The sequence below is a fragment of the Phascolarctos cinereus genome, unplaced genomic scaffold (assembly GCF_003287225.1).
Source record: "Phascolarctos cinereus isolate Bilbo 61053 unplaced genomic scaffold, phaCin_HiC Scaffold_9;HRSCAF=440, whole genome shotgun sequence".
Lineage (NCBI taxonomy): Eukaryota > Metazoa > Chordata > Mammalia > Diprotodontia > Phascolarctidae > Phascolarctos > Phascolarctos cinereus.
In genome coordinates, this window is record NW_027556402.1 from 108,999,311 (window position 1) to 109,020,926 (window position 21,616).

Here is a 21,616-nt window from a genome sequence, read left to right on the forward strand (position 1 = left end):
AGGTGTGTACATGCACATAGACCTCTAAAGTCCACATATGTTTTTGATCACATACATCCATGTTCATGTGTATATGTACACCATTAAAATCTCAGTGCCTTATGATGGCATAGATGTGACCTCAGGTTCTCAAAAGTTACGTCACTCATATAGAAGCCCTGGCCAGTCCTGCCAAGCTGGAGGTGTCTTAAGGTCTTTAGGAATAACAACAACAATAATAATAAATATCATTCTCTAATGTGTGTAAAGTTTATGACCTGGAGTTATGCAGAGAGTTCCCTCTCCAGTGAAATCCTGATTTTTTAAGTATAAACCAGAAGTATTGGAGTGTTTGAGAGAAAGAAATGTCTTGGAGCCAGAGGAAATGGAATGGAAATCCTAGCTTTAACACTGAATTTCTGGGTCACCATGGACAATTTAGTCAACTTCTTTGAGACTGTTCCTTGATCACTAAAATGGTGTTTAGTAATACTGGTAACTATAGCTAACAGGTCTGCAGAACTTTTCACTTGCCAAGTATACAAATATCTCATTTTGTCCTCACAACAACCCTATTATTTACACTATACAGATAAGGAAACTGAGACAGGGAGAGGTTGATTGACTTGTCCGCAATCATGCAGCTATTAAGAGTCTGAGACCCAATTTGAACTCAGGTTTTATTGACTGTAGGTCCAGTGATCTACCTACTATGTCCCTTCATTCCATGGTTGTGAGGAAAACACTCCAGATCTTAGAGTGCTATCTAAATTTGAGTAGTTGTGTGGTTTATACTGATGGGCTGTAAATTAGAATAATAACTGCATTTCTCTCCCTTTTTTTAAAAAAAGAATTAGTTTTAAATAACAATGTATATTCTATATATTTTGGTACAAATATGATTTTCTTTGAACTTTTCTGAATGAGAAAATATGTAAACTATTTGAAATGTTGCACTGGTTTTCTTATTCTTATATATATACATATATATATATGTGTGTGTGTATATGTGTGTATATATATATATATACACATACACACATATATATACGTGTATATGTGTGTGTGTATGTGTGTGTGTATATATATATATATATATATGTATGTATGTATGTATGTATATTCCTTTCTTAATTGTTATTTCCCATATTTTACAGGACAGTCATGTCCTTAAGATTCCCCTCCCTCTTAATTTTTTCAGCAGTTTCAGGTACAAGCGCTTATGTGAACCTGGTTCTCACTGGGCAAAATGTCTTGACCCAGAGTGTTGGGTGTTCTGCTGAATGTATTGCTTTGCCAGCTGGATAGTCTCTTCTGCCTCCAGCTTCTGACTCAGCTTTTTCAGAAGGAACCCAAACCTTTACCTTGGAACCTGCAGCCTTTTACTTCTGCCCTCTTGGAGTCTTCTCAGTTATTCAATAAATATTTAGTACCTACTAGATGCTAGGCACTGTGCTGAGCACTGGGGATACAAAGAGACAAAAGACAGTGTCTATCCTCAAGGAGGTAACAAACTCACGAGGGCAGCAACATGCAAATAAATAGATACAAAGCAAGCTATATACAAGATAAATAGGAAATAATAGGGGGAAAGCACTTGAATTAAGGAAGGTTGGAAAAGGCTTCCTGTCAAAGGTGGGATTTTGGTTGGGAGTGAAAGGAAGCCAAGGGAGGTCAGTAGTCAGAGCAGAGGAGGGAGAGCATTGCAGGCTTCGGGGACAGCTTGAGAAAATGCCCAGAGCTGAGAGATGGAGTGTCTTGTTTGTGGAACAGCCAGGAAGGAGGCCAATGTCACTAAATCAGAGAGTACCTGGTGGGGAGGAGTAAGCTGTAAGAAGATTAGAAAAGCAGGAGGAGGCTGGGTTATGAAGGACTTTGAATATCAAGCAGAGGATTTTGTATTTTATTCTGGAGCTGTTTGGGAGTCACTGGAATTTATAGAGTAGAGGGGTGGCATGATCAGACCTGTACTTTAAGACAGTCTCCTTGGTTGCTAAATGGGGGATCTGTTGGAGTGGGAAGAGACTTAGGTAGGTAGGACCCACCTCCACCACCCATACCAGCAGGCTATTGCAATAGTCCAGGTATGAGGTGAATCAGAGGAGAAAAGGAAGTATATTTGAGAGATGTTGCAAGATGAAATCCTCAGGTCTTGACAACAGACTGACTATGTGGGTGAGGAGGTAGGGTTGAGAGATAGTGAGGAATCCAAGATGACATGTAGGTTGGAAACCTAGAGAACTGGGAAGTTGATGGCGTCCTCAATAGCAATAAGGAAAATTAGGAGCAGGGGAATTTTTAGGGGAAAAGATAATGAGTTCTGTGTTAGACATATTGATTGAAAGATGTCTGTTGAACATCCAGTTTGAGATTTCTGAAAAACTGGTGAAGATATGAGTCTAGAGGTCATCAGAGAGGGTAGGGCAGGATAGGTAGGTTTGAAAGTCATCAGCATAGAGATGATAATTAAATCCTACAGAGCTGATGAGCATCCATCCAGGACAGAACCTTTTGGGGACTTATGGGTGTGACCTAGATGAGGATCTAGCAAAGGAGACTTGAGAAGAGTGGTCTGATAAGTAGGAGAACCAGAAGAGATCTTCATTCTGAGCTCTACCATCTCCCAAGTAGCAGAATCCTAAATCTGTTTGTCAAGCTGTCTTTCTCCTGTTTAATTTCTCAGCCCAGGAGACTGAGGTTCAGGTAGCAATGTACTTGAACTTTTTTTTTGCTTCAGGGTACAGAAACAGGAAATGACGAACCACTCCAGTATCTTTGCCAAGAAAACCCCAAATGGGGTCACAAAGAGATAGACATGACAGCAACAAACATGAAAAGGACTCAATCCTAAGGCTTCTAACCCTAAACACAGCATTCTTTCCACTTTTGAGCATGACTTTAGTGTACGTCATACTATCTGAAGTACTACAATTGTGTGGAAGATAATTAACAGAAACTAGAAGTCAAATAATCATTTTAAGTGATAAGCACAGTCTAGTATTATACCTTAAAACACTATAGAACTATCAGCTATCATGTGTAAGTCATCAGAACAAGACTATTGAAACTCATGAGCCATCTCTGTTGGTTTTTAGCAATAGTATTGGGTGAAAAAAAGTGAAATGCTATACAGGTAGAATCCCATTACAGCCCCATCACCATTATACTGAAAGAGTCTTATACAACAGAGGTGAGCCAGTTAGTTCCACTGCCTGGATGAAAAAAATGCTAATGAGGCATTTGATTATAGGTTCAGCCCTCTGTATGTCAGTTAGCTCTACTTTATTCCATATTAACAAATGGCATCCCTCGCGCTTATCTGTCTCATAGATATGGTCTATTTGGTCTAATACAGGAACAAATCAGAGTATGTATGGATCAATAGAACTTTATCAACTTTATCAAAATCACTACATCACCACTGAATACACATTCCCCATTTAGGGTGGGTGAGCAGTACCTTAAAAATGCCCCCCAATATTGTTATAATCAAAATACACTATATTAAATAAACTATATGTATGTACATATATCACCATTTTCACATTTTTGCTTTAATGAAGGAATAAAATGATTGATCTTCATACTGTGGTAGGCTTTCTAAATGTATCACTAGAATCTTGCATTGGCCACACAGCCCTCTGGGATTTGTAGTTCTTCTCATTTGAGGAAGAGAATAAACTAACAGCCTTTGGAAGGCAATGGGGTAGAGTTTTGAAGGATAACAGGGTGAGGATCTTGAGGAAAGGAGTATCTTGCCCTCTGCTCCATACTATCTTCATCCTTCTCCTTCCCCCACCTTTCTCTGTGCTTCCACCTCTAGGTTCTGTAAAAGATGTCATTTTTGACTGCTCTATGGATCCATTTCCATAAATGTTCCCAGACCAAATCTCCCTGGCTACCAGTTCCCTATATATGTTGTCTCCCCCGCTTAGAATGTAAGCTTCTTGAGGTCAGAGACTGTTTCACTTTTGTATTATATACCTAGCACTATGTACCTGGTACATAGTAGGGGCTTAATAAATCTAGACAAGTCAAGAAGCATTTATTAAATGTATACTATATGCAGGCACTGTGCTAAGCACTAGGAATGCAAATACAAGAAAAAAGAAAGATAGTCCTTGCCATCAGGGAGCTTGCTTTCTAATGAGGGAAGATAATACATAAAAGTGAATTGAAAAGGGTAGTAGGACGAAGGTAGAAGGCAGGGCATAGTAGAGACAGTCCTGTGGAGTCAGCAGTGCAGCCTGGGAAGGAATAAATCTCATGTATTCACTTGTCCCTTTAGACCTTGCTGGGTGAAAACCATACAAACCTAAGAGTCATATGCAATAGGCATAAATAAAAAATCCAAGCAAAAATCTAGTTAGAGAGCAGTTCATAAGAAAATGTAGTTGATTGCAAGCTCAATAGAAATCAACAGTATGATCTGACTACCAGAAAAGTCAGTGGGGTGATAATCCCATTCTAATCATATTTTAGAGTATGTTATTTAGCAGGATGTCACATTTTAATGGTGACAGGTCCAAGGAAATAACAGAATAAGGAGACTTGTAACCATATCACTTGAAAGTTCTGGGAATGTTTAGCCTATAAAAATGAAGATTTAAGGGGCACACATATTTGAAAAGCTGAAGGATTAAAACTTGTTCTGTATAGATGCAGAGAGCAGAATGAAGACCAGTGAACTGGAATAGATGGTCCTGAGTCTTCCAACTCTAAAATTCTGTGCTTTTTTTTCTTTTAAATTTTAGACCCGTTAAGTCAGTCCTTGTAGCTTCTGTGGCTTAGTTCTTCCTTTTATCAGAGGTATTTACAATACTTAATACAACTTAAAATTTTACACTTTATCCTATAGGACCTCTGAAATACATTCTAATGAGAGAGATCACAACACATGGAAAGTTTCAGCTGTAAGTCAGATGGAAAAGTCCTGTGGTCCTTAGGGTACAGTGGCAAAGCAGATGTTAATGGATCTTCTTTAATGTTCGATAAAATATAATTTTCTGATGTTTAACCATTTAAGAGAGTCAAGGACTTTGGTGGCAAGAACTTTCCTTTCTAGTTCTTTAGTAACTGTGGCAGTGGCACCTGCAGATACAGTTTGCCAGGCTGCATCTCCACCAGGATGGTTTGCCAGGTTGGTAGACTCGTGCACTGCCCTGGAAGCATTATTATTCCCAAGGCTTTTGGGTTTAGGATCCTGAGTGGTATCCATTAGGATCTCATGGGAGATGATGGTCAAGGTGGAAGTGGTGGTTTGACTTACCTGGCAATACTGCTTCCTCTTAGATGAGGAAACTGAAACCCAGACAGGTTAGTAAGCTGTAGAGTGAGAGTTTGAACCTATGTCCTTTGATTACCAACCACTCCTCATTCTACTGTACCATGTTGAGTCTCAGTTCCACAAATTTAGAATTTTGTAAAATATTTGCGTAAAATGGATACACATACAATTTTATATAATACGGTTGGACCTTTATTTACATTGTTAGAGAATCTGCATAAATATTTTGTGGTGACCTTAAAGAGTTAATGCAGCTTTCCTAAAATTCCAACTTTGAGGATCTAGGTATCATATATATTTGTGTTACTGTAATGCTTAAGAATTATTGATACTTACATTATCATTAAAAACTGAAAATGTTGAAATCTCTTATGTCCATATCATGCTATTATGGTTGTTAAAATGCATTAATAGTGATAGCCAGAATTTTTATAGTACTTTAAGGTTTGCAAAGCACTTTACAGATAACATTTCTTTATCCATACAGCTACCATTGGAGGCAGGCTATTATTATCTACATTTTACAGATGGGGAAACTGAAGCAGGCAGGAGACCTTGCCCACCTAGAGCTAATAAGTGTCTGAGCCTGGATTTGAACTCGGGTCTTCCTCTCTCAAGGACAAATGCCCTGGCCATTGGGTTACCAAAGCTGCTTTGAAGATCACATTATAAATGAAGAGGACCATCCTTATATTGTTACTTCTGCTTATTTTAGAAAGAGTTTTCAGGAATTGAGATAATATCTAATGAAAAGGAGTTTTTATAATTTGAATTGAATTGAGCTGATTTCTGATTAAAAGTGAAAATCATATATTTTCAGTTTACTTAATGGAAATTTTTAAAATTTATTTTCATGATCTTTTTTCTTGATTCAGGGCAACACAATTACTTATGTGCTGGAAGAAATGATTGTATTATTGACAAAATTCGAAGGAAGAATTGTCCTGCCTGCAGACTTCAGAAATGTCTACAAGCTGGAATGAATTTAGGTGGTGAGTATTAACAGTTGTATATTTAAATTTTAATAAGAAAAATGAATAGGAATTATCTAGTGCTTCCCTGAGCTTCACATTTAAGGTGCAAAAAAGTACACAATTTAAATGATTCTTTTTAAATTCTAAATTATTTTGAGGAAATACATGTTTTTTATGTTTTCAAAAAATGTGTAGAATGAAGGTTTAGTATAAATGATTGGCAGTTTTAAGATCTATTTGGCACAGTGACATTACCAGTGTTTATAATATGAACACTAAGCCTATTTTTTGAACTCATATGGTTTGAATTAAGCTAGTAAGTTTTTAAAGTACACACACATATATTACTTGTAGAAATGCAAACACACATATAGCACAAGACCTCTCCAATGCTTAAAACACATTTTAAGAGTTCTTTTTTTCCAAATTGTATCAATGGCAGCCATACTGTACAGGTTAGTTTTTAACATTGCAACTATAGTTAGGTGTAAGTGGGGTTTAGATTAGTGTTTGATTTAAAATTCATGTAATTTGATGTTGGTTGCTGTACATTGCGTAGGTTTTGTGGTTTGGGTAATAAGTTTCACTAGAAAGGGTTTCACTTGACTCTGATTAAAAGTGAAGAGTGGGAAATGAGCTGCATAGAAATTAATTTCTGAGAAAGTATTTTTATCTATATTAGAGTCTGCCCACTTTTAATTCAACATTTACTAGGTATGGAATTTTTGTTTTATTTTTTAAATCATACTATAATCATAGGATTTAGAACTAAAGGGGTGCTTTAAATATTATCTACTCCAATCTGCTTATCTTAAAGGTGCAAAAAAAAAAGTTAAAGGATGGAGCTGAAGAAAGTTAAGAGATGACCCTATGGTGACACAGGCAGCTCAGAAAAATTAGACAATATGAAGGTGACAGAATACATCAGGACCTTGTCTTGTGACTTTCCTGATCTATTTATTCTGAATCTATTTATTAAGCACTTTTTATATGGAAAGCACTCTTCTGAGTCTGAAATCCAGACACAAAAAATGGAGTAGTTCCTGTATTCAAGGAAATTAGATACAGTATTTATAGAGTTAAATAAATATAAGAGAAAGCATATAAGTAAATTTAAAGAGAGTTAGAAAATATAAAAAGCTATAAAGTTCAAGAAAGGCTGTTAATTTGAGGCTTTGTAAGTCAATGTATGGGCCTCAGGGATTAATTTTTATTTGAGTTTGACACCACTTGCCTGGATAATAGACAATTCTTCATTTGATTTTCCCTATACACACATATATGCACAAATACACACACATATATAAATACATATACATATATATGTATAAAACTGTCCTGCTTTCTTGAGTGATCATAGATCTCATTGAAGATGCTCTTTTATATTCAGTTCTATAAAATATCTAAAAATATTTTCTTTGTTCCCATGAACATGAATTATTCTGAATATTAAAATGAAAGAACATTTCAAATGCTGTTTTTACAAGATACTATGTATTTATTATGGGTCATATCAGTCTATTTAAATTTCATGTCATATAGAGAAATTCTTTAGAAATTGAAAATAGGAATAACTAGTTCTATTGTGATGTTGCAATGTTTTCCAGCGTAGTTGTCTATGGTAATAAAATTCAGTCATGTTGAAGACCTATTTCTCCTTTGCCTATTGCTTATGTTGATGACAGTAATTCAGTAATATGCTTTATGCTTTTTTGGGTGAAAGTGTAATTTGTCTTTAATCTTTTACAGAAAGCTTACAGTATATTTTGTTACTTCACTTTTATTATTTTTAGCTTGTGCCTGGAAGACTAAAATTGTTGGAAGTAGTGGGATAAAGTGCATTTCTTTAATATGGACTATTTGAGTTTTTAAAAAACAAAAAAAAAATGTAGATTAGATTCCCCTTCTAATCCTGTTTGAATATTGCCTCCCAGTCCCTACTCTAAGCTGAACTGAGCTGCCTTTCTTCTTCAAAGGTTTGCTTTGGGTCTAGCTCACATCACTCTTGGGATATAGGCCAAAGGGGAAAGGGAATTGAGTATTTTATTTTAAATGGCTTTTCTAGTGGTGCAAGATAGAGAACAAGATAAATGTAAAACTTCCTTTCCTGAGCTTAAAGTGGGACAGACAGTGAGAAGCTATTCTTATCACTCTCTCCACTGACCACTCTTGCCTTCCAACATGAAGCGTATTCTCCTTGATGGTCTACCCCCTCCTTGATTCTGATGTGTGAGGAAGAATTAAGCAGAGAGAAAAGAGAAACATATTAGAATATTATGAAGTTTAATTATATACATATAGATATTAGTGTATATATATATCATAATTACATAAGTAAACTTAATAAACATTTATTAAGTTGAACATTTATTGGTAGAAGCCTCCTTAAAACAGTGGCAGGTAAGCATTTTTGTGTTATAGACCTCTTCTCAGGTGAATATTTTTAATGCATAAAACAAAATACTTAAGATTACAAAGGAAACCAATCATATTGAAATATAGTAGTAAGAATATCTTCTTTAAAAAAGCAAGTTTGCATGCCCAAAGGGCTGTAAAACTTATATTCTCTTTGATCCAGTACAACCACAGTATCCCAAATAGAGTATGTATGGTCTATATCCCAAAAAATTTTTTAAAAAAGGTATTTGTACAAGGGGATTTATAACAGCTCTTTTTGTGGTGGCTAAAAATTGGAAATTGGGGGGGATGCCCATTAATTGAGGAATGGCTTAACAACTTGTAGTATATGATTATAATGGAATAGTATTGTGCTGTAAGAAATGATGAGCAGGATGTTTTCAAAAAAATCTGTACAGACTTACATAATTAATGCAGATTGAATTGAGCAGAACCAAGAGATGATTGTACACAGTAACAGCAATATTGTATGATATTCGACTGTGAATGACTTCACTATTCTCAGCAATACAGTGATTCAAGACAGTTTCAAAGGATACATGATGAAAAATGCTGTCCTCCTCCAGAGAAAGAACTGGAGTCCGAATACATACAGACATATGATCTTTCTTTCTTTCTTCCTTCCTTCCTTCCTTCCTTCCTTCTTTCCTTCTTTCCTTCCTTCCTTCCTTTTTTCATTTCTTTCTTTATATTCTACTTTTCTTCCACAAAATGACTAATACAGAAATATGTTCTATATGATTGCACATGTATAACCTATATCAGGCTGCTTACCATCTCAGGCAGTGGGGACAGAGGGAGCGAGAGAATTTGAAACTCAAAATATTTTTTAAATGAATGTTAATTATTATTACATGGAATTGGGAAAAAATAATCATTTAATATTATTAATATTAAATATTTAATAAATACCAACTATTTAATATTTAATAATATTAATTTTTTTTTTAAGTTCACAGAACCCAGTTTAAGAACCTTTGTCTCAGAGTGACATTGTATCTTCTAATAAAAACTTTACATATCTTACTTAGGTCTTATCTAAGGTAAACATTGCATTTTCATGTGTAAAAGCCCTTCAGTCTGACATGTCCCTCCACCACCTCTCCAACCTTTTCTTCTGTACCCCAGCAAAATTAAATGACCAGTGTTGGCCCAGCATAGTTTCTGCTTTTCTTCTCTATGCTTTTGTTCACACTGTTCCCTAACTTAGAATTTCCCTTTTGTCTTTCCCCCAATTCCTATCAGTTCTTTAATGCCTAACTGAAACTTCCCTGATCTTTGCTCTGTTGTTAAAAACCTTTTCACCCTTAGGGAAAGGAAAGGAGGGTATAAGCATTTATAAAGTTTTAGGCACTTTTGATCCTTAGACTCCACGTAATATTGCTTTGCACCCTCCAATATACTTACCATGTATTATTGTTCATTATGGCTACCTATTTAAATAACTTTCTGTTAGACTGTAACCTCTAGAAGGGCAATTATCTTCATTATTATCAAATGGGTGCATGGCCCATTAGAAAGCACTTAATAAATGTATTTTTGATAACTGAATCAGTAACTTGCCTTTAGGAAGCTCATAAACAATTGGTCCTTAGAATTGAACGTACCAACATTCAGCAGGGGTTAAAGAGCAAGAGTATCAAAAGCAAAGCAACAAATTGAAAAGAAATATGTTAACTGGAGAAAAGTATATCTCTGTGTTGGCCGGAAATTGTTGGCGTGGGCAGTTCTTGGGGGAAAAAATCATTCTAATAAGAGAGAGCATAGGTTGGTCCCTAGGGAGAAACTTCATTAAATACTGAAAAGCTAGTCAAAGACACATTTTTTCTTATCTTAAAATTCACTTAAGGAAATCCTTCAGTAGTCTGTGGTATCTGTGGGTGTTTAAAAAAACCCAAGTATAGTGAGTTTTGTGAATAAGTCCCCATTCTTTAGTTAGTTTCCTCTTTCCTATCCCCACCCTCAAGCTTGTGGGCTTAAAATAAATAAAATCTCAGAGTAGTCATGCTTAAATTGTGTCTAGGATAGAGAGCACAAAATAGAAAATATAACTTTTATACAGGAATAGAAAACTGTAAGTTTCCAGTCTCCAAATGCAAGATTAGAATAATTGAATGTCACATTAATACAAATCACTATTTTTCAAACATATTTCTTCAAGATTTGATATACATAAAAATGGGGACTCACCTCTTATGTAAGAGTCAACAAGGTACAACCAGTAATGGCTTTCCATTTGATTTGCAATATGACTTTCTGGAAAGCTTTAGTCTGACTAGATTATCAAGAGGAACATTAGAAAGACAATTGCTATTTTTTTTTCATTTTATTTATTTATGTTTGGAGAGGCAGTCGGGGTTAAGTGACTTTCCATTGGTCACACAGCTAGTAAGTGTCAAGTGTCTGAGGCCGAATTTGAACTCAGGTCCTCCAAACTCCAAGGCCAGGGCTCTATCTTCTAAACAACCAGTCGCCCCAGACAATTGCTGTTGCAAATCATGAGAAAAGAGGTTTCAGAGATCTTTAAAAAAATTATCCCCCTAAATTATGTAAACACATTTCCAGTATTATTCTAAGATCATGAAAATAATGCAAAGTAATATAAATTAGTCATGCAAATTAGTAAGTCATTTACTGACGAGAAGAATCTTCGTGCCTGAAATGTAGTCCTTGTTATCTCCCCTTCCCAGTCTTTGTCCTCATTCAGGGTTCAGCTTAATTGTCATTTCCTCTATGAAGCCCCATAGTTGTTAGTATTTCCCCTGTCTTATTTCCTTATATTTTACTTATCCATGTACGTGTTGCTCCCCCTAGAATAATATAATCTCTTTCAAGTAAAGCTAGTTTCATGTTTGATGTAATCCAGTAGTGAGATGGGGTCCAAGATTTTTTTTCCCATGCCTTTTATATTTTCACCTCCTTCAGATAACCATGTATTTTGGTCTAATCTGGGCTGGTATTCTCATCTTTGTCTTCTGTGTGGGTGTGTGTACATACTATTTCTACTTTCTATATATAAATCTGGACCTGTGATATTAGGATTCAAGTGTGGTAGTTCCAACATCCTTAATGAATAAAAGTTTTTTAAATAATTTTTGGAAATCTCAATCCATTTTTCTCATGTTTGGAGTCCTTTTTTTCATCTTGAAAGACCCTGAGATGACTTTATTGAGTTGCTATCTTATTAAGATTTCTTTAACCAGATTTTACTCTTCACTGCTTTTCTTAGCTTTATATATGAGATGATACTGCTCATTGTTTTTCCTCCTTCTAGGTAAGGTTTTATAAATGAGTTTATATTCTAATTTTATGTTAACCTTTGTACCCATCTCTCTTTGGCAGGTAAGTCAGATGTTTAGTGACTAACACATGTTCTAGGTTCAATGTTGTAGCAATTCATTTATCTTGGTTAAATTTTTGGATGAAATTATAGTTGATGCGTGTCATTTCTGTTGGTGATTTCCCAATTTTGATTCTCAGTTACCTCTTTAGATAATTAAAGATTAGTTTGATTCAGTTGTCTGCCTTTATTGTTTTCTTATTGTTATTATTCTTGTTAAATGGGCTTTTTAGAATTTTTACTTCTATTGATCAAAGTATAGGAAAAAGGGACCTAGAGGATATTAGTATCTGCTAACCTATATGCTTATATCCTATCTATACAAAATCTTTGAGAAACATCTATACAAGAATCAAAGATATCTGAGATATTAGAGAAGAAACAGTATTTCACTAGTGATGGTCAGCAATTGACACCTTGACCATTTCACAGTGATCTGAGAAATATAAAGAACATAAAATCCTACTGTACCTTTGGTTTGTTGACTGAGAAAAATCTTTTGACTCAGTTAAGCAAAATGCTATCTTGAAAGCTCTTTTACAACACATTATCTCCCAAATGGACAAAGATAGATGGGATATGAATTATTGGAAGTAACTCCAAGTCCATTCAATGACACTCAGATCCCTACCACCTACCACAGTGATTTTTACACCGATGTCTAATAAATGTTTGTGGAATTGAGATCATAGAGCTATTATGAAATTTAGAGATCATTTAGTACAATTCCTTCATTTTTTTTTACATGCGGAAACTTGGGTCCAAAGTGATTAGCAACTTGACTAAAGTCATAGGAGTTAATCTCTAAAATGCAGGTTTCCTGAGGATTGTAATTAAGAAATGTTCAAGTGAATCTGAAAGGATTTGAAGAAAATGCTAAATCTGGAATCAACATTTCCATGAAATCAATTTGTTAGAAACAAGTAAGCTGAATGGTCAGGTTCTAGTTATAGGTATCACTCATTTGATAAGTACTCTTTGCCCAGCCTTATCATGTTCCATGGCTTAGGAGGTAGCACCAGTGAGTTTCATGCTTATTCTCTCAACCTAGGAGATCAGGAAATGGGTATGGGGCTCAGCATACCTTGATGTCCTAGAATGTTGATCATAGAGTTGTGGATTGAATTATTTTTAGGTATCCCTCTCCTTTTTTTCATTTTGTATGTTAACTTGGGTGATCTTGGGGGCAGTTAGGTGGCAAAGTGGATGGAGCACCGGCCCTGAATTCAGGAGTACCTGAGTTCAAATCCGGCCTCAGATACATAACACTTACTAGCTGTGTGACCCTAGGCAAGTCACTTAACCCCATTGCCTAGCCAAAAAAAGCCAAAAACTTGGGTGAGCTTGTGGTATCTACTGGTGATCAGCAGAGATAGTCATCAGAAAAATTACTGAAAGATCAATGTATTCTACAGGTTCTTGGGGTTATTAAACCCAGTTTTAAGGTTTGTTTTTCTAAACTGGACACCATCTCATTTGTAAATTTAATGACATCAGCTTATGTCAGCAGTTAGAGTCTTTATTCATAGCACTGGCCTATCTTCTCCATATTTTGCTCATTGTCCCATGTAGCTTTTTTTTTTTAAAAAGTTGTTGGTTGTTGTCCATAGCATTTTTTTTTTTGCAAGCTTTGTCTCATTCCAAATTTGAGTTTTCCTCAGTAATTTGGAAATATCTATAGATTCAATACCTAAGAATCTGAACTCAGCAAAAGATCTTCTGCATAATTCTTTAAATGCTTCTTCCTTTTCTTTATCAAAATAATTTGAAATTGTGTCATCAATAGAACCAGCTTCTCTATTAGGGACTTGGGTTGTGTTATCGTGTTTCTTTTTCTCTGAGTTTGTAATCTCTTCTCCTAAAACCCAGAGTACATATCAGACTTTGCCTGACATATCTCTCTTAATATAAATTCTAAGCCACTGGAGCCAATTTCTCCCAAGGTTGCTGTTTTATCAATTTGAACTACCACTTCCTCTTTGTTGGTCAGGTCAGCAATTTCCTATAAAGTGTCCTTTATCTTATGAAAAATGAAATTATTAGTAGAGCTCTGTCCATTGTCTTTTCTTAGAACTTCCTTTAGGAGTTGCCCCAGAAAAAATCCTCAGAATTAACTTCATAGAACTGTTATAATTAGGGTTAGGGTGCAAGGGCAGGGAAGGAGGGCCATTAATGTCGAGAATTTTTAAATGTTCGAGATTTATTTCAGGAAAAGTTCTTTTTTATGTGTGTTTTTTTTAACCATCTTTCCTATTTCTAAATTGGTCTAATTTGCAAGTGAAAAAATAGATCACAGTTAGTTTCATCTCTTCCATTTAAATTTAGAGCCATAAAGTAAATTACATTAGGAAATTTAACAGAATAAATGTAAATACTAATGAGAAATTAAACATTAATTAGCTCAGAAATTTGCATATGATTGTATGCTGACTTACTTTTACTTTAAAATTTTAAAACGCTACCCCATTTATTTGAAAAACATTGACTCTTTTGGTAGGTTTTTATATTATTATCTTGAGAAAGTGAGTATGATATGTAGAGAGTAGAAAGAATTGAACTCTGGACTGATCACAAGGGATAACTGAGTCCACTCTACTGCCTTAAGCAAGTCACTTTTCTCATCTGTAATATAGAGACACATATTTGCCTTATCTCATGGGTCTCTGGTGAGAATGAAATTATATAATGCATTTAAAAGTAGTTTGAAAATTGGTGAATATTATACAAATTGAAGGTATTATTATCGTCTTCACTAGAACTTATTGAGCACATATATAAAATACAAGAAAGAACACTTATCCTGGAATTGAATTTTAATTCATTCTAAAAGAATTCAAGCCTTCCAGTATCCCAAAGAGATTACAAAAATTGGAAAAGGACCCACATGTACAAAAATATTTGTAGCATCTCTTTTTGTGGTGGCAAAGAATTGGAAATTGAGGGGATGCCCATCAATTGGGGAATGGCTGAACAAGTTGTGGTATATGAATGTAATGAAATACTATTGTGCTATAAGAAATGTTAAGCAGGGAGACTTCAGAAAAACCTGGAAAGACTTGTATGGACTCATACTGAGTGAAGTAAGCAGAACCAGGAGAACATCGTACACAGTAACAGCCACATTGTGCAATGACAGACTTTGATCGATTTAGCCCTTCTCAGCAGTACGAGGATCTAAAACATCTCCAAAAGTATCATGACGGAATCCACATCCAAAGAAAGAACTATGGAGTTTGAATGCAGATCAGAGCATACTATTTGCCCTTTTTTTTCTTCTGTTATGCTTTGTTTCCTCTTTCTTGTGATTCCTCCTGTTGGATCTAATTCTTCCTTACAACATGAATAATGTGAAAATATGTTTCAAGGAATGTATATGTAGAGCCTATATCAGATTGCATACTGTCTTGGGAAGGGAGGCAGGGAGGGAGGGGGAGAAAAGTTTAAACCTCAAAAGCTTATATAAGTGATTGTTGAAAAATAAAAATAAATTAAGAAAAAAAAGAAAAGAAAAAAAAGAATTAAAGCCTTCTGAACTGTTTGGTTACTCACCTCTAAACTACTCATTTTCTCTTCTTGTTTCATCTATTAGTTTTATGACTTCTTAGCACATTAGATTAGAAAGCCCCTGCTCTTGACAACCTGAGGAAGTCAACAGAGTATATGGGTTATTCCTCATATTCAAAACATCACCAGACCATCTTTTTCTTTGATGACATCCTTTATCCCACTTCAAATCTGTAATTCCCTGTTTGTAATGTATTGCAGTATAATCACACCCACCATGCACCTTGTGGGTGCTACTCATTTTCAGTTCTTTGGATACCATTGTGTTCCAAGTCTTGAACCTATTCTTTAAACATGTGAACAATATTAATATTAAAAAGTGAACTTCTTTTGTTTCTGGGAGAAGTTTGTGGTCATTAAAAGAATATTGCGTTTTCCATAGGCAATCTGACCCAGTCTCCTTGCCCTCTTTTTTTCAGCCCCAGATGGGTATTACTCAAGTATTTTAAGCAAAACAAAAAAATACTGTGTGGTTTTACTTCACTTTAGTAGTTTATAGAGTTAGGAAAAGGAATAGTTTCCTACCCTTTTATTATTTGCCAGTGTAATTAGTTGAACTGTTGAATCTCTGCTTTACTTACTTTTACTGGAATGATACTATTAGAGCAATACCATAATCTAGCTAGAGTTACACTTGTTTAGATTTTTCATCTTGAGGTGGGTTTTTTTTTAGTGGGTTGGATTTTCTGGTTTAACGTTTCACTGCTTATTTAGTACCACAATCACTATGTTCATTATCTCCAGTTAGTAGTTAGCATCTTGTACCCATTCTTCCAAATTCCCGGTATGAGGATTTTGTTTTTATTTCCTGAAGGAATTTTTGTTGGAATTAATCTAAATCTTAACTTCTGAAAAAGAGATGGAAATTGTTAAGTTTTTTGTTATATTTGTTATTTTAATTATAGTTACTATAGTTGATTAAAGTTATCAAAAAGTTGAGCAGGGTTGTCTTGATGAAGTATTCTGAAGGTGCTCAAAAAAACACAGAATGACCACCTAATTATAAGAGATGTTTCCAAAGGGATTCTTGTTTTCCCTCTTGACTGAACTAGATGACCTTTGTGGTCTCTTCCAAACCTAAGATTTTCAAATTCCAAAAATTGTGGTATTTAATTTCTGATTTCTTTTTACCTAATCGAATAAGACCAAACTCATTTGAAGGAGCTCTAAATGGAACACCTTCGCCAGAGACAGTAGAATGTAATCTCCTCTATGTATGCATAACTGAAAAAAATCTTATGTTGGTCAATCAAATTATTTCTCACTATCTTAGTAACCAGGTCACATAACTAAATAGTGGTACATAATGTTAAATAAATTGAAACAGAAGAGTCAATTAAAGGGGAGTAGCAACCTGAATGGGGAGTGGAGGGTGATTCTAGGGAATGAGTTGATGGTGCTTTGTTTTACTGATTCAGACCTCCTTTCTTCGACTAAGAGAGCAAAAAAAAAGAGGCAGAAAAGAGATCAATAACTGCATCATTATATGAGTTAGAATGCTCTTTATAACATCCATTATAAGCCATCAGACACTTGATTTTAATGCATGAAATGAGAATGAGTAAATACAGAAAGATAAATTGAAGAAACATTTCACAGGTCCTTGTGGAAGACTGGCAGCCAACAGAAGTATCATTTCTTTGGTTAGTGCTAAAAATTCTTTTCATATTGCACATCCATTTAAAATACTGTCAGAAGTCAGTTTCTCCTGGGATTGATGAAAGTTCACAGGCTGCTTCATATATTAAAAATAGAAATGGTCAAATCACAGTGTCATTTTCACTACTTTCCCTGAAATACCAAATGAGGAAATAATCTTTATGCACTTAGCAATTTTTCATTCAGATTCCTTATCCAGAAAAGTTTGATTTTGATTTTAAGAGGAAACCACTAATTAGCATGTGCTATATGGTTCCTTATTGGGGAGAAGTATCCTAGAAAGCTGTTATAAGCTAATGTATTTTCATTTCCAACCTACACATCTTTATAAATTTGTCCTTGGAAATTAGCTTTTATTTGACACCCATGATTCATCCCAAAAAACTCACCAGCTTTAAATGTCATTAAAAGTAATGACTTTAAATATAACTGATAAGCATTGTAGCTTTTATTATGGTCATTACAACAAATAAAACATTTTAAATGTCACAAATGTCCTAGGGGAACAGAGTTTCAAAGATGAAGGTGTAATCTATGTCTTCAAGGATTTTACAGTCTAGATTAAATAAAGATTAAAGCTATGCCTTTTTTTCAATTCAGTGGTTCCATTACTACTCTTCAGTTGAGTTATTATATATTAAATAAAATTATTATTCAGTTTCAAAATATTTTATATGTTTATTCATTAAAATACAATAAAACTCAGAATATAAAGAATTTTAAAGTAAAAAATTACTTTTTAAATAATTTCATTTTAATCTACTCAGAATGTTTCATTAATCCATTCAACATTTATGAGATATCTGCTATTAGATACCTCTTCTGTGATAGAAACTGGAGAAGGTAGAATTATAATAAAAGACAAGGCCACTTTGTCCTTCATGATCAAAATCTAATAGAAGTGAGAGAGCACTTTAGAAATGTGAGTTTATTTTGATTCAGGTTTGCAAAGTGCTTTCCTCAGAACAACCATGTAAAATAGAGGTGCGGGTGATGGCAATCCATTTTATAGATGAGCATACGGTGGCTCAGAAAGGTGAAATAACTTTTCCACTATCTTTTAATTATGTATTCTGATCAGGGAAGAGTATATAGAAAGTATAACCCTAGTTTGAAACTATATCCCTCTTTAAAAAGAAGAGGGCGATGAGAGAGGAACAGTCTTAACCCATTCATCTATATTTAATATAATTGGCTTCTATTTCATCTTTTTAAAATAATTTTTTTCTTTTATTCCTCCCTTCCTTCATGATCCACTCTCTAAAATTTGAATTTGTTTTTCTTATGACTAATCCCTCCTTAAATCTATCTTCTCTACCTACTCCTATCTCTCTTCTCCCTATCTTTGTCTTATTCCCTCTTTAGTTTAATAGATTTTTATACCAAACTACTCAGCATCTCTTTGGTTTTAAATAAGTCATTTAGTTCAGACAATTCATGTTTACTTTTCCCCTTGCGACTTCCTTCCTCCATGTTTGCATAGTCTATTCACATACCCTAATTCTGTGAGATAATAAGTTTAATTTCCCTTTCCTCTTTTCTTTCTATGTTTCTTTTTCTCTTAAAAATGTCAAAATATAAAAGAAGTCTTTTTCCCAGATGTAACCATATTTATTTCCTTTTTGACCCTAAAAGACAGATTTCTGAGGGGAAACTCATTTCATCTCCCCTTTCATCATCATAAAAACCCTCCCAATTGCTCAAATGTATTTACCTTTCTAGGCTTCTTTTGACTACTTAGTTTGCATTTGAAAATATCTATTCAGCTCTGGTCTCTTCAAAAGGAATACTTGAAAGTCATCCATTTCATTTAATCTCCATTATCCCCCACCACCACCTCTCATAAGATTATCCTCACTTTTTCCAGGTAAGCAATTCTTACTTGTAAGCCTTTATCTTTTGAAATAATCTATTCCAAGCTATCCTTCCAAGCTACCCTCTCTTTTATAGTGGTTGCTTCTAGGTCTTGTATGATCCTGATTCTTCTTGATACTTGAACTTTTCTTTCAAGCTAATTGATTTTTATTTTATTAGGAAGCTGTAGAGTTTGGTTATGACATTCCTGGGAGTTTTTATTTTAGAGTTTCTTTCAGAAGGTGACCTGCAGAATCTTTCTATTTTCACTTTGCCTTCTAGTTCTCATAGTTCTGAGCAGGTTTCTTTCTTTTTTTTTTCTTGAAATATAGAAGCTAGCATTTTGTATGATCAGATTTTGAGTTCTAGATTATCCATAACCTGTTTTCTAAGTCAGTTATTTCTGATGGGCATACCTTATATTTTCTTCTATTTTTTAGCATATGGATTTTATTCTAGTATCTCTTGGTACCTCAGGGAATCATTGATCTCTCTCTGGTCCCATCTAATATCCAAAGAATCTTTTACTTCAGTAAGGTTTTTCATGTCCTGTATTAAGTTGTTTGTTCTTCTTCTAGTGATTTCATTTCCTTTCCCATTCTTTCCTCTAGAGCTTTCATTTCAAGTATATTATCATTTTAAAACTCTTGCTTCATTCTTTGAGAAATTATTTTAGAGTTAATAACAATTATGTGATTTTTTTCATGAATTTTTGATTGTAGATGATGGGAAGTTATTCTTTACTCTTGTGTTTATGTCTTATAAACCCTTGCTACATCATATTTCCTTTTGGGTGTCATTTTCCTCTTTTCTTTTCTTCTTGAATTGGAACCTTATATCAAGGGCTGTATGTGCTGTTCTGAGAAAAATGGGTCCCTTCTTTCGTCCCATTATGGATTTATCTGGGGCCTGGCTAATGAAAACTGTCTTTTTCAAAAACCTCTAGAGGGGTTCCAGCCAACACATGTGCCAGGGCAGTACAATATGTTGAGTATTGTAGGGCGTACCTTTATTATTGCTATCCTAGTCTGAGCCCTGCAGACTCCAGAGCCTCAACTCAGGATCAGAGCAATGTGTCAGCTAGTTCCAAGCATCCTTGGCTTGTCTCTGCTTCAGGTTCCTAACTCCATACCTCTGATATACAGCTTTAGACTCTAGGATTTCCTGATTGTTCTTTGGCCCCAGTCTGGAAGACTTGCATGTTCTGAATCCTGGAGCCAGGACTCTAGCCCCCTTTTCTGGTGCCTATAGGCTTCTGGAAATTTTTGTGTGAACTTGAGCTGTAAAAATGCATTTGTTATAGTCTTCCTTGGATTTCTTGATCATTATTCAGTCTGTTGCTTTTTAAAAAATTTTGGATGCAGTAGTTATAAGAACAGGCTATTCTGCTTCCATTTTGAGAAAACTGTGCATTATGCCCCTCTTGATAATATACCTGAAGTTAGTTATGTTAACATTTTTTCTTCCATATTACAAAGTTGACTCAGGTTTACGTAGTCCACCTGAAGCCTCCAGCTCTTTTTCAGATAAACTACTCTCCAGCTATGCCTCTCATATCCTGTACTTCTGTAATTCATTTTCATAACCCAACTTGTCCAGGTCACTGTCCATTATTTGTTCCAGTGGTCACATAGAACCAGCAGGTTTAAGCAACATATTTCTGACTAAAATCATAATCAAATGCCCACAAATAGAAGCAGTTCTCAAGATCATTTAAAAGCAGTCCAGATGATAAAAATTCATAAACTCTACCAGCAAAGATATTTTAAAAAGCAGTCAGTAAATAGATACCTTGGGGTCTCAGGAGCTCTCTGACAGTCTCTAAAAATACTTTTTTAATCTTCTTGCCCATAGGACCATCATCTGGGTCCTAGACCAGTCTACCCAGGGACATTAATTCCAATTGTTCCATGCCCATACCACAACTTCCTTGCTTCCAAAGGGCTTAGTTAGTGTTGTGGAAGTAGGGAAAGGTGGAGGTGATAACCCACCTCCCCAGTTCCACCAGTAGCTTGGCCCAAATGGCTTACAAGTGTATGGCTTTAGATTTTTTGCTATTAAATTGCATATTATTGCATTCAACCCAGTGTTCTTGTCTTATCTGTCCGTATTATTTAGTAGCCTGACTGTCATCCACTGTTTTAGCTGTCCCTCTGAACTATATCCTCTACAGATAGATCAGTTGATAGAATTGGGAAAATTTAGTCTAAAAAACAGGATGCTTTAGGAGGATCATGATCATAGTCTTCAAGTCTTTAAAACATATAATTTGGTAGAAAATTTAGTCTTGTATTTGGGCCTGGAGAACAAAACTAGGAGTAAAGGGTAGACATTGCAAAAAGGAAAATTTGGGTTCAGTGTAAACAAAAACTTCCTAACAGTTAGTTAACCAAAAGTAGAATTGGCCAGCTCAGGAAGGTAGTGGGTTGCTTGTCACCCAAAGTCTTCAAAGAAAGGCTAGATTACCAGCTTTTTTTACACTTTTGTCTAACTAACTGTTAGGAAGTCTCATGGGACTGTCATCCAGGTTCTGATTTTATA

General features: G+C 34.9%; 1 protein-coding gene across 1 annotated transcript in view; it reads left to right on the forward strand.

Moving 5' to 3' along the window:
- Positions 1-21,616, forward strand: part of NR3C2 (nuclear receptor subfamily 3 group C member 2) — a 390,834-nt gene that overhangs the window by 265,045 nt on the left and 104,173 nt on the right. The window contains 1 exon segment of the mRNA XM_020994026.2: positions 6,142-6,258. Coding sequence (XP_020849685.1) covers positions 6,142-6,258 — 117 coding nt within the window.